This window comes from Lepisma saccharinum, chromosome 16, assembly GCF_977018435.1.
Source record: "Lepisma saccharinum chromosome 16, izLepSacc3.1, whole genome shotgun sequence".
Classification (NCBI taxonomy): Eukaryota; Metazoa; Arthropoda; class Insecta; order Zygentoma; family Lepismatidae; genus Lepisma; species Lepisma saccharinum.
Window position 1 is genome coordinate 52319478 of NC_139244.1, and position 13370 is coordinate 52332847.

The 13370-nt window shown below is 36.9% G+C and overlaps 1 protein-coding gene across 2 annotated transcripts in view; it reads right to left on the reverse strand.

The window, feature by feature from the left end:
- Nucleotides 1-13370, reverse strand: part of LOC146000079 (uncharacterized) — a 284676-nt gene that overhangs the window by 201313 nt on the left and 69993 nt on the right. For both annotated transcript variants that reach the window (XM_083137411.1, XM_083137410.1), the window contains exon 3: nt 12751-12903. In XM_083137411.1, coding sequence (XP_082993537.1) covers nt 12751-12903 — 153 coding nt within the window. The remainder of the gene's footprint in view (nt 1-12750; nt 12904-13370) is intronic.

Below are 13370 nucleotides of genomic sequence, written 5' to 3' on the forward strand. Positions count from 1 at the left end.
CTCATTATGTTCTTCAAGTAATTCAATGATGCTTCAGCTACTCCATTTCTGAAATGGCCAGCGGTGTCAATATATTGCAACTGGACACCGGTGATATTTGAAAAGCTCGTTTATCAATAAACTCGAGTTCGATTAAGATCGATGAAGATAAATAATATCTGGTATTCCATATACAACAAAAAATTTGTCTAATACCGAAGCAATAGATTTCCATCATGATTAGGCAAAGTGGTAATTATAGCGTACCTAGTACAGCTATCTATCATTGACAAAAAGTATTTACTCTTGTTTTTCTTAGAGGACACTAAGGTCCCAAAACATCTATGTGTATTTGACGAAAAGGAAGGGAGGCGGGGTGTGAAGTGTGGAGAGTGCGAGGGGTATATTGTGGTGTCTTTGCAATTTGACATGGGATACAATTATGAACGTGATCATAAACATACCTTTACATGTTTGGAAAATAGTACAGTGACAACATAAGGTTATAGGTCTTGTGACCACCTTGATGTGCTGCCACCATATAATTGCAAGCAACTAATTGAAATACATCCTTTCTCAATGCTTGTGGGATATATAACTTGTCTTCAAATCCTGCCTTTATTTTCGTTTTTCTGTACAAAACGTCATTTTTCAAAACAAAGGAATCAGAAAGTTTTTCAAACTTAGGATTACTTTGGGGATTATCTTCCAAGACGTGAATGATTTCTTGCAAATGAGGGTCATTACGTTGTGCTGATTTAATATCAAAATTTTCTGACTAGAAAAATACTGGGTGAAAATTTCAGTTTCATCATCATTTTCATCCTCATCGTTGCGATTCTTCTCTGTGTTTTTTACTGGTAGGCTTGCGCGGCTTAACGCGTAAGTTAAGTTTTGTAAGTTAACAGGAGTGTCATTAGGATTGATTACATGAATGACTGCTGGATTTACATTTACATAAGCATTTGGAATTGTAATTGCATATTTAGCCATTGTTGATTTAGATGGGGTGAAATATAAAGTTGATTTACTTGGTAGGTTGGAAAGGGAGGAAATTGACATATTATTGTATGTTCGGGTGTGCGGATTCAACTGAACTGTTTCTGTGACTGTAGCTGTACCTTCAAATACATTTACATTCTCAATTTGACTAAAAATATCATGTGATACTGTGTGAGTGGTTTGTTTCACTTTGGAGATATTGCACTTCGGTATGTATCCTAAATTATTGATGGTAATAGTATTATTATTTAGTGAAATATCACAGCTTTGTGTTTTTAGAAAATCATTTACTAAGATTAGAGGAAGGGTTTTTGATACAACTCTAAAGGGATGTGAAAATTTGTATTTACCAATTATAATAGGGTATGCTACAATCTCAGTTACAGTTAGTTTTTTCCTTTTAACACCTTGAACGTTGGAGTGTACATTATATGTTTTCACTTTAGACGGGAGTAAGTGCCTGGGAAAAATTGTAATTTGAGAACTCACGTCTACAAGTAAATCAATTTGTTTCTCCTGAATAGTAGCGTTAATATAATATAACCAATTTTTCTCATTTATTGGAACTGTATCTGGTCTGAATTTATCTTCAGAGTTGTTCCTGCAAAAAGAATATGACTTTAGTTTAACGGATTAGCATCATCTGGTTTATAAAAACATCTAATACTCTTGTGATTAGTCCTATGGCAATACTCACAGGCTGGTCTATCCACAGAGTCGCGATTAGCATTTTTCTGTACTGTCCTCGTGAATTAGATCTTTCGTTTCCCCGAGATTGATCTCTATTGTTGGAACGATATTTTCCTCTTTTATTAGCCCTGTAGGTATTTCGGTGAGTGGAATTATTGTTCCCCTCACTTTCTTTGGTCCCTGTTATTTACTGAGTTATTAGAGGTACGTTCAAATTCGAGAATATTTGCGCAAAAGTCAAATACGGAATTGGATATTTGTGTCACTTTCGTAGAGAGAGAGATAAACTCTGCACTGGGTTCGTAATCTCTTCTACTGGATTAAGTTTCTCTTTTTCACCGCTAAGATTAGTATTGTGACTTAATACATTGTTTGTCACTGATTGTGGCTCCGCGCTGCGGGGATTCAAGGAACTAACTGGGTGACAATGTATGTTATTCGCTTGAGGTGGTGCATGTGAACACTGATTACATTGTGGGACTGAAGCGTGTAGACTTTGAGTGACTTGAGGAATGTGCTGGACTTGCATTTCAGGGGTGGGAGAATAGGTATTGCTGTGCATCGGAAATGAGTAGCTAGGAACGGAGGAAAGCTAGGCTCACTGACTGAGTGTATCTTGCTTGCGCTAGCGCATTCTCTATTTCTCTCTGTTCTTCAACTAAACGAGACTGAATTAATGCTTCTTGGCGTTCAAAGTTCTGTAAATGGGAAATCAGATCTTCTGTTTTCAAAAATGTGTTGTTAGTTAAGCATCCAATAAATTTCGAACGCAAACCAGTTATGATATATGATATAATCAGTTCTTCGGAGGCCCCAGGGAAGTACTGTAATACTAGATATTTCTTTGCTATGGCATCGACATGAATATGTTCAGTTAGTAGCTGTTTTCTTGCTAATACTATTTGAAATGGTTGACTGGGCAAATAAGCTCCCCTGAATAAAGTACTTAGTTCGTCCTTGATCTGAGCGTTCGTCAAGTCATTAAAGGTTGTTCTTGTCTTAATGTCCTGGAAGTGGGTCAAAGCTATGTATGACTGTCAGAGAGAGGGGTAACATTTCTTTCTTTTTAAGGTCATTCCAGTTACTCGGGATTGAAATCACCTCAAATTTAAAGAAAAAATTGTTCGATGTCTTGAGGATTTTGCTCACTAAAGGGGTGAGGATACAACGCTTGAGGTGTACTGGCCATTGCTGGGGGTAAATCTTAGGGTCTGTTACTGGGAGTACTGGTTACGGGCGCTTTACGTATTATTTTGGGTGTTTCTAGACCTTGAAAGAATTGTGGGTAGGCTGTGTTAGCAGATTAAGATCTAGTAAGTGGAGGTGAAGGTGAGGTATTTATGGGCTGTACTGGGGGTGGGGTTCTGTGAACGAAGTAGCTAATTCAAGGATTTGATTTAAAGAATGGTCAAGGTCTTCATGCAAGTTTAATTGCGAGCTATTCATACGCTAATCTTCTGCAAGAGAAAAAAAAAACAAGTGGGGGGGGGGGGTAGTACGCAACAAGTATATATTTATGTTAGACAAAAAAGCACTGTCACTAAACAAATTCAAATAGTTATTCGTAGCATTATTTAATTGAACTTTACGATTGGAACGCAATGAAAATGTTAAACTGGTGATGTTAATAAACACAAAAAATCTGGGGACTGGGAAAAACTCTTTAAAATTTAGGACTGTTTTGCACGGGAGTGTACAAAATGGTTTGAAAAAAATAAAGCGTCTCCAATACGTAGTGGTATTTATGGGCTGTACTGGGGGTGGGGTTCTGTGAACGAAGTAGCTAATGTGTTTGTGTGTGTCTTGTGCAGTAGTTGTGCTGTCTAATGTGTTTGTGTTCGTCTTGTGTAGTAATTGTGCTGTCTAATGTGTTTATGTTTGTCTTGTGTAATAGCTCCTCCATTCATATTGGGGGTTAGGCGTAGAGCTGACAACTCTGCACTGTAAAAAAAAAATGTCAAGAAACAGCAATATAAGGCCATGGATGTTCCCAAGGTAAAATATTCCGGAGGTAAAATAGTCCCCTGTTCGGATCTCCGGGTGGGGACTACTTTGGGAGGTCCCTGGACTAAGGATAAGATCTATGTTAGGAATAAGGACATTAAATTAGGCACCTGGAATGTTCTGAGCCTTTACCGGCCTGGGGCATTTCATTGTACAGTTAATGAGATAGTTAAGTATAAATTAGATGTAGTAGCTGTCCAGGAAGTTAGGTGGCCAGGAGAAGGGAATTGTAAAACTAAAAATTATACTTTTTTCTATGGTGGTACTGAAAATCATAATTTTGGAACAGGCTTTTTCATAAATAATATAATTATTTCGGCACTTAAAACAGTAGAATTTATTAATGATAGGATATCATATGCAGTTTTACAGGGTAGGTGGTGTAAAATTATTTTAATAAACATACATGCACCAACGGAAGATAAAGATGATAATACTAAAGATGATTTTTATACAGAGTTAGAACAGGTCTTTGATAAATTTTCTCAGTATGATATGAAAATTCTGTTAGGTGACTGTAATGCACAGATTGGCATTGGCAAAGAAGAGACATTTAAACACACGATTGGTAAAGAAAGTCTTCATGAATTAAGTAATGATAATGGTATAAGATTGATTACTTTTGCAACCTCAAAGAATTATATTGTGAAAAGTACCACTTTTAAACATAAATATATCCATAAATATACCTGGTGTTCTCCAGATGGTAAAACTCATAATCAGATAGATCATATTCTCATTGATAAGAGAAGGCATACTAGTATAATTGACGTTCGTACACATAGAGGTGCTGACTGTACCAGTGACCATTATTTAGTAATTGCTAAATTAAGAGAAAGACTCTCAGTGATAAATCATAAGCAACAAAGTGTAAAAGTTCTAAAATTTGATACAGGAAAGTTTACTGATGAAAGAATTAAGAAAGATTAGCAAATTAAACTGTCAAATAGATTTGATGTTTTGCAGGATTTAAATGATGATGAAAATATGAATGAAACAGACGTAAATAAGAATTGGGAGCACATACGTAATGCAATAGAATCAGCAGGTAAAGAAAGTATAGGATACCATAAACCGAGAAAAAGTAAGCCATGGTTTGATAATGAATGTCATAATCTAATAGAAATAAGAAATCAGGCTAGACTTAGGTGGTTAAATAACTCTGATGATACAAATCTAAACAATTATAATAGAATAAAGCGAGAAGTTAACCGCACGTTTAGAAGTAAAAAAAGAGATTACTTGAAAAGCAAAATTAATGAAATTGAAACAAACAGCAAAAATAAAAATATCAGAGATTTATATAAAGGTGTAAATGAGTTTAGAAAGGGGTGGCAACCTAAAGTAAACTTGATAAAAGATAAAGACGGTGAATTTGTAGCTGATCCAAGCGATATTCCAAATAGATGGAAGAACTACTTTAATGACCTTTTAAATGTCCATGTAGGAGATAAATCAGAAGTAAATGAAGTCCACACAGCAGAACCTTTAGTTCCAGAACCTAACTTGACTGAAGTTAAAGATGCTATTAAAAGGCTAAAGAATAACAAAGCACCTGGCATTGATTTCATACCAGCTGAGTTAATTAAATATGGTGGAAATTCATTAATATGTCAAATTCATAAATTAATTTGTTTAATATGGAATAAAGAAGAAATCCCTCAACAGTGGAAAGAATCCATAATTGTTCCTGTGTTTAAAAAAGGTGATAAAATGAACTGCAATAATTACCGTGGAATTTCTCTACGCTCAACAACATATAAAATATTATCTAACATTCTTTTAACAAGACTAACCCCATATGCTAATGAAATTATAGATGATTATCAATGTGGATTTAAACGTAACAGATCAACTGAAGATCAAATTTTTCACATCAGACAGACACTTGAAAAAATGTGGGAATATAATCGAAATGTCCATCAACTATTCATTGATTTAAAAAAAGCATATGATTCGGTCAAAAGATATAAATTATATAATATATTAGTAGAGTTTGGAATACCTAAGAAGCTTGTTAGTATGATAAAAATATGCACCAGTGAAACAGAAAGTAAAATTGGTGTGGGTATTAATATGTCTGACAAATTTAAAATTCATGATGGATTAAAACAAGGAGATGCATTATCTCCATTGCTCTTTAATTTTGCCTTAGAATATGCTGTTAGGAAGGTAAAAGAATCTAAAGAAGGACTAAAATTAAATGGTGTGACTCAGTTGTTAGCATATGCAGATGATGTAGACTTACTGGGGGATGATGTGAATACAATTAAGAATAATGCTAAAATATTTTTCAAAACTGCTAAAGAGATAGGTTTGGAAGTTAACAAAGAGAAAACTAAATATATGCTAACAGGCCGAAACCAAGTGTTAGGTAATAATCAAAATCTAATTATTGATAACAACTCGTTTGAAGCAGTTTCCAAATTCAAATACTTAGGAGTAATATTAACAAATTAAAATGATATTAAAGAGGAAATAAGAAGTAGGCTTAATTCAGGAAATGCATGTTACTTCTCTCTTCATAAACTTTTGTCTTCTCGTTTAATATCTAAGAAACTAAAAGTTAAAATATACAAAACAGTAATTTTGCCTGTAGTATTATATGGATGCGAAACTTGGTCCCTTACATTGAAAGAGGAACATAAATTGAGAGTATTTGAAAATAAGATCCTTAGGAAAATATTTGGACCTAAAAGGGATGAGGAGACAGGTGAGTGGAGAAAGTTACATAATTTAGAACTACATAATTTGTATTCATGTCCAGATATTGTTAGAATGATTAAATCAAGAAGACTTAGGTGGGCAGGCCATGTGGCACGAATGGGAGAGGAAAGAGGAGTTTACAGGATTGTTGTTGTTAAACCTGATGGTAAGAGACCTGTAGGAAGGCCAAGACGAGGATGGAGGGACAACGTTGAGATGGACCTAAGGGAAATCGGTAGGGATGGAAAAGAGTATATAGAACTTGCTCAAGATAGGGAAAGATGGAAGGCCTGTGTTGCTGCAGCCATGAACCTTCGGGTTTAAGAAGGCTAGAGAGTTAGTTAGTTAGTTAGTCCATTACGTAGTGTTAGTTGGGGGAATAGAATGTATTGTAAAATACTTGATTTTTCAACAGAGGTTTGTTTAGAGAGTTTGAAATCAAAAGAAAAACAGTTACCTGCATCATTATTATGCAGTGTTCTGCAACTCCATCATGATGTGTGACTCAATTGAAACTTGTGAATCGAGAGTCTCCGGTATGTAGCAAATTATAAAGCGAGAGGTTTATGGTTCATAACTAATTCAAAAGAGACCCCTCGGTCAATGAAGGAAAAAGATGAGTTATATGTATATGAGTGACAATGCTCTCTCCCCAATATCATACCTGCCCGAAGTTTTTGTAGAGTCTTGTCCTAGACGAAGATGTATGTTATGTCCATATCGTGTCAGAATCAGTTCTTCGACTCTGACCAACTTGTCCTCCGTTATCCCGCGCTCAGTGTATCGAAGTAGATTCAGAGTAAAACTGTGAGCGAATAAGAGCGATGTCCTTCCGGACTTCGCATTTATACTCATGCCGGACTAGAGGTTGTTACTCCTCCAGTCCTCTATCGGTGAGGCTACTTTCGTATACTCCTATGACTTCAGTATTGAAGCAATATGAAATGCAGCGCATTCCTGGGATAACTTGGAGGCAATAGATGAAGGAGGCAGGTTAATGAACAGTGGAAGAGAGCATTAAACGAGCCTCTTCTCTAACTTACTTCACTCATTATACTTCATCAATATATATATATACATACAGACACATACTAGAGTACTGCAGGGAACCACTTTTGCTCGTCCGTACTCTTTGGAGTCTCCCAATCTCCAGTGTATGCAATGGAATATAATTTTCATGTGACAATGAACGTAGACACATATATGTAAATAATCCGTCCTCGCAGTTTCAGCGTACAGTCATCTGTTTACCACTGTGCATTGGTAAGAGAGACTAAACTACATTTCAACATGGTGGTGATGACTATGTTCACTTAGTTTTGAATTTCACTGAGTCTTTCACTTCACCGTTCATGTTTGAGGGCCCGCTACGACAGACAAATTACGATTGTACGTGCACTGCAGGGCTTCGAGCTTATACCGCTCGCTTTGCCTGTTCGAGCGTTATTCGCTCGAACGAAGAAGCCCTATTCGGTACGGCATCTAGCGTCGTCCGTGCGAACGATTTGGCGCTCGACAGATATCATCTTTTTACAGCACTCGAGATGTGCATGAGATGGTTTAAAGCCTACACAAAATGATTCCACGCGAAATACATCTAGTTCCATGACCAGTCTTATTAAATGAATTCTCAATTATCGACTGAATTCGCTGATTATTTCTTTGCCTCGTGCAAATTTACTTACACTGAAATAGTAAGTCTAGCCGGAGGTAGCACATAGCAGATCTAATTACTAAAATAATATATCATAGTTATAAAATGGAGTCATCAGATATTCCATTGTGGGAGGAGCTAATATATTTGATGTCGAATTCAAAATTTTGAAAAATAAAGTTCAACGCGCAATGATCGTGGTTGTTCAAGTATTGCATAACACGATGAAGGCGCGAAGGAAGTAATGCTGCGTCAAAAATATCATAAAAGTCCGAAACGTTCAGAAAACAAGTTAGAAATATTTGAACGACACTTACTTCAGAAATTCATGATGACATGACTTTTATTACATTGTATTTTTATTTATGTGTTCTTCATTTTGTTTCAGAAATGAAACCCTATTATCTAGGGAAGAAGGAACGTGGATTCTGGACTCAGGAAGGGCTAAGGGTTCGCCAGTACAATCAACGATGTAAGTTCAATACGGTAGTATTTACACTTTAAATATTTTCGGTTATATAAAAAAGGAATTTATTATACGTTGTAAGTATTTTATATGAATATTTTCCTAATATAACAAATGGTTGCTATGTTATTTTATCTACGACTTGCAATTTGTATTTGAAAAAATGAATTAGCTGAATAACATGATTTATGTAAACATTAACGTTTTCAGGAAAATTGTAGCCCAGCACTAATCAACAATATTAATTAGAATAACTTGGAATTTTAAAAAAAATCAATAACAGCTAATATGGCCAAGTGCAGCGATTATGGGTTAATGCTGTAAAAATTCTGGAAATATCGCAAGGTTCACTGTGTTGGATGATGTGAATGGATGTTCTTCAGATGACTCCAAGGAATTGGAAGATATGGACGATCCAAAAATAATCACAACATCGACCCCTCAAACACCGAAGGGCCAAGGAAGATGACCCGAGTGATGAGACCTGCATTAAATAGTCGAGGCTTGGTCTCGACGAAAAGCTTATTTCAAGTCAAAAAAGACATCGAAAGGAACACTAAATCAGTGGCCAAGAACAAACAAAAACAGAAGAAGGGAAAAGTGAAGACTGTGCAGAAGAAGACTTCGCAAGAAATAATGAGAACTGGTACTGTGTTATTTGTTGTGAAGATGAGGTGAAAGATATGTGTGTGCGATTTATGTGCACGAGGAGTACGCAGGGCTTGTAAAGAATGACAAGGTCCCTTTCACTTGTCCAAAAAACAACCAATAAAGTCAACATAAAGAAATGAGATATTATTATTGTTTCATTATAATTCTTATATCCTTCTTCCATTTGTAAAGGGTGATCCATAAATAACACCGGATTTGAAGTTGCTATAAATGAAATGTATTTTTGAAAAACAAAAGCACAAAACATACCATTCTCTTCACGAGATATTAAGGTTTAAACATGGAAAACAATATTGGGCGTATGACCCCCCTACTAGCCCTACACGCAATCACTCGGTAAATGAAATTCACCATGAGCCGATCACACATTTCCCCATGAAGTGTGTTGAGGACACGTCGAATTTCTTGCTTAAGTTGCTTAAGTACCCGCCACAAGAAAAAGTCACATGATGTCAAGTCACAAGATCGAGGTGGGAAGGTTTGGTCTCTTCGCAACGAGATTATTCTGTCCGGGAACTTCTCAAGCAGCAGATTGATTGTTTCTCCTGAAGCGTGGTAAGTTGCGCTGTCTTGTTGGAACCATACATTTTCGATGTTCATTTGATCGAAACGAGGCCAAAGAAAATCAGTTAGCATTGCACGGTAACAAATTCCATTCACTGTCAGAGCATTTCCATCTTCGTCTTCAAAAATGTAAGAACCAATGAAACCCCCACTCCAAATTCCAGACTAAACCGTAACTCTCTGAGGATGCATTTTTCTTTTCCTGAATCACTCCTGGATTCTCAGATCCCAATATTCGGCAATTCTGAACCCGTTTAAATGAAAATCAGCTTCATGGCTGAAAATGATGCGCTCTGCGAAACCTTCGTTCTCTCGTTAACTATCGAGGATCCAGTCAACAAATTGCAGTCGTTTTTCATGAGCCACCGTTTTTTGAAGTGGGCTTTTGATGTCTTGTGTTCATCCAGTTTCTTCAAATTTCTTGATCAATCTACGAACAGTTGATTCGTTTGGTGCATGAAGATGACCAAGTATTGTACGGAGTTTCCGAACAGTCACCGCGAAGCTTTCAACATTCTTGTAGTGCGTTTTGACAGTCAAAACTCGCCTTTACTTGCTGTACCTTTCCATGGCTTTAACAACACACACAAAAAGTAGAACAACTGAAATGCTTCTCAACACAAAACCTCAATGGTAACTGATAACAACAATAGCACAAACAATGCTGCCAACCAAACAAAAAAAAATATGGCGTCCTTTTCAAATCCGGCGTTCTTTATGGATCGCCCTTTAGTAAGGTTAAATGTTTCTATCTAACATTTGAATGCATAAAAGTTACAAAAATTATAATATAAAACGTAAATAACTAAAAAAAGGTGCTAAAATGTTCCAAACATCTTTTAACTTGCTTATCAATCTTTACATGTTTAACTGTATCAAATGTAAAATCATGTAATTGTATAAAATAACATTTAAAAGTTGTATAAGTAATTTTACGTTGTATTTTTATTGACTTACACTTTTCAGAACAGTAACACAAATGGTGGCCATATTAGCCTCATATGTGTTTTAGTATGTCCCAAGTCAGACTTTTTCTATATTTCTATATTCATATTCACGAACGAAACTTGACTTTTTGGTGTATTATAACCAAAGAACCAACAAATTGGCTCGCACAACTATTGTTTGCAAATTGCATAAGACGATGTCAGGATAATTAATTAAAGTTTAACGTGGCCATATTTGCATCAGGGAACTTACAATTCTAGTATATTCTGCCCTAGCGTTGCTCCCTTCTGCTTCTGCCACCCTAGTGTTCAGCGACTCCGCCCCCTTTTTACTGGATCATCGCTCCGACGTCCTATCCTCTCAGAGTGCTATGGCAATTCGTCCCGATATTTCCAGTGCATCGCCAGTGATTCTCATATGTCATGGCCTCAACATGCTTACATTGCAGTCAAGTGTTTTTACGTCACAGTGTGTCATTTTATGACGTCATACTCCATAACACGCTTCCATGCGTCTTTGTGTCCCTTCCTGTGTAAGGTCGACCACTTACATTGCTGCTTTTCTTCGTCCTGTACTACGAACCATGTCTGGCGAAGTCGGTACCACACAAACTTGCGTGTTTCACAAATATCAGTGCGACAACTATGTATATGTGTTACCGCTTATGAATTTTTATTATTTTGTTTGGCACAGGCTAAATTAACGCATCCATACTGTGGTGACACCCCATTGACTTTCATCTGCGAAAGACATTTTTTTTACATTTTTATTTTTGTGATATCCTTATCATCAATCCGGACTTGTGACTGGCCTACATATTCTATATATAATTTTTCCACAACCAATGCGTGGCTAATAATATCTTGATTAATTAGCATTTTGAACACTAACAATTTTTACTATAGTGCTTGGCATAATTTTCTTTACTCAAATCATTGTTGGCATATATTTATTTGTGATACGGGTTTTGGGTTTTAGGAAATAATGTTAGTTCTTATTTTTTTTATATCAATTCTTTATGTAATAATGCTACAACAGTCTTACGCTTGTCACCATGCAACCATCGGTGGATGAATGCTTTTAGTGAGGGGAATGGGGAGTGATACAGAGCGAAATCTGGAAGATCTGCACTTTTCCACCTCTCCAGCTGACCAACGACAATGCTGCATACCAAAGAGAATAGGAGTATTCGTCTTGCTGCATACCGCTGAGTATGTAATCCTGGCCTCACATCCACTGGGGACTTTCCATGGACGATGGAGGCTTAACCTCTCGTTGAGGGGTCAGAAACACTGGATCGTAAGAAAGGTATAAAAACGACTCGTACAATAAAACACGCTCTCAGTATTGAATCAGAATTCGTCGAGTATGGTGTGCACTTTGGCGAAATAGTTCGACGTGGCCTATAACGTAAGGCGCGAGACGCCTCAGTAAGTTGCACCTCGAACCCAGGACACCACAGCTATAGCTCTTTTCAGTTCTTACGGCGGGCGCTCTAGAAGCTGGCAGGGGAAGTGGGGAACGGGGAAGCGACCAATCCAGCACGATAAGAAACGTAGCGGCCAGTAGAACGAGTTTCACGTAGTACCTTTTCCGGCCGCGTCGTGTCTCTCGGAGCCACTGCTGTTGTCTGGTTGGTCTGTTGCGTAATCCCCGCTCCCCACTTCCCCTGGCAGCTTCTAGAGCGCCCGCCGTAAGAACTGAAAAGATCTATAGCATGATCACTTCGAGTCACGGTAAGTGTGGAGAGAACTTCGCTCTGTTATCAAACTTCTTTTCTCTTCTTGACAGAGTAGGCCAATTAAGTTATGAAATGAAAATGTGTCTTTACGTAATTTGCTACATCCCTTGTGACTCTAACATTCCCCAAGCTATTTTACAAGTTACACTTCAATATATAGAAATGGTTACGTACATCCATTAATGATATCCAAGACTGAATCAAATTTCGACATTCTTGATATCCAATGGATGATACTTGCAGGTTTGTTATGCTAATGCTTGTGTATATAAAATTAGTTATGTAAAATTAGTTTTCCTAGAGTATCATCGTTGCCTCACTTACCTCATATCTTTCACAGTTATCTTCCTTTTCAAAACCTGCCATGAGGGCGATTGCTGCAAGCAAAGTTCCTTCTCGATCTTCTCCGTCGTAACACAAATAGTTCATCATCTTTTCATTCTTCTGGAACTCGGTGTTAACAATTGTAACTTCCACCTGTAATTTACAAGAACAATAACACGTTTGTTTTATTAGGAAAATATAAATTTTAGAGCGGGCCACCGAGGCCCCGAGCTCAAGAGGGCCCCGCGCTAGATTAAAATAATTGTGTGCAATTTATTCCAATTAAATTATTGCAATTAAGCAAATAACCTGATTTTTCCAAATTTCGTTTATTGTTTTTCAAGCCACAGTTCTTATTATCAATTATTCTTAGTCCCTGCACATCCAGTTTTGATTGATGTGCAGATGACTCGTCCTAACTCAGGAACTATGACGAAAGTTCCCAATTCAAGAACCGACATTTTCGTGGAATGTTTCCGATTCAGGAATAGCAGCTTTGGCAAATAAGTGGGAAAGGGAAAACCGTTTCTTTGAGCGGTTCTAATCGATTGATTGATTGGCTTGCTGTTTAAGTTCACTTTATGCACAGTAAGGCTATTTCGGACTGGACCTACAGCGTA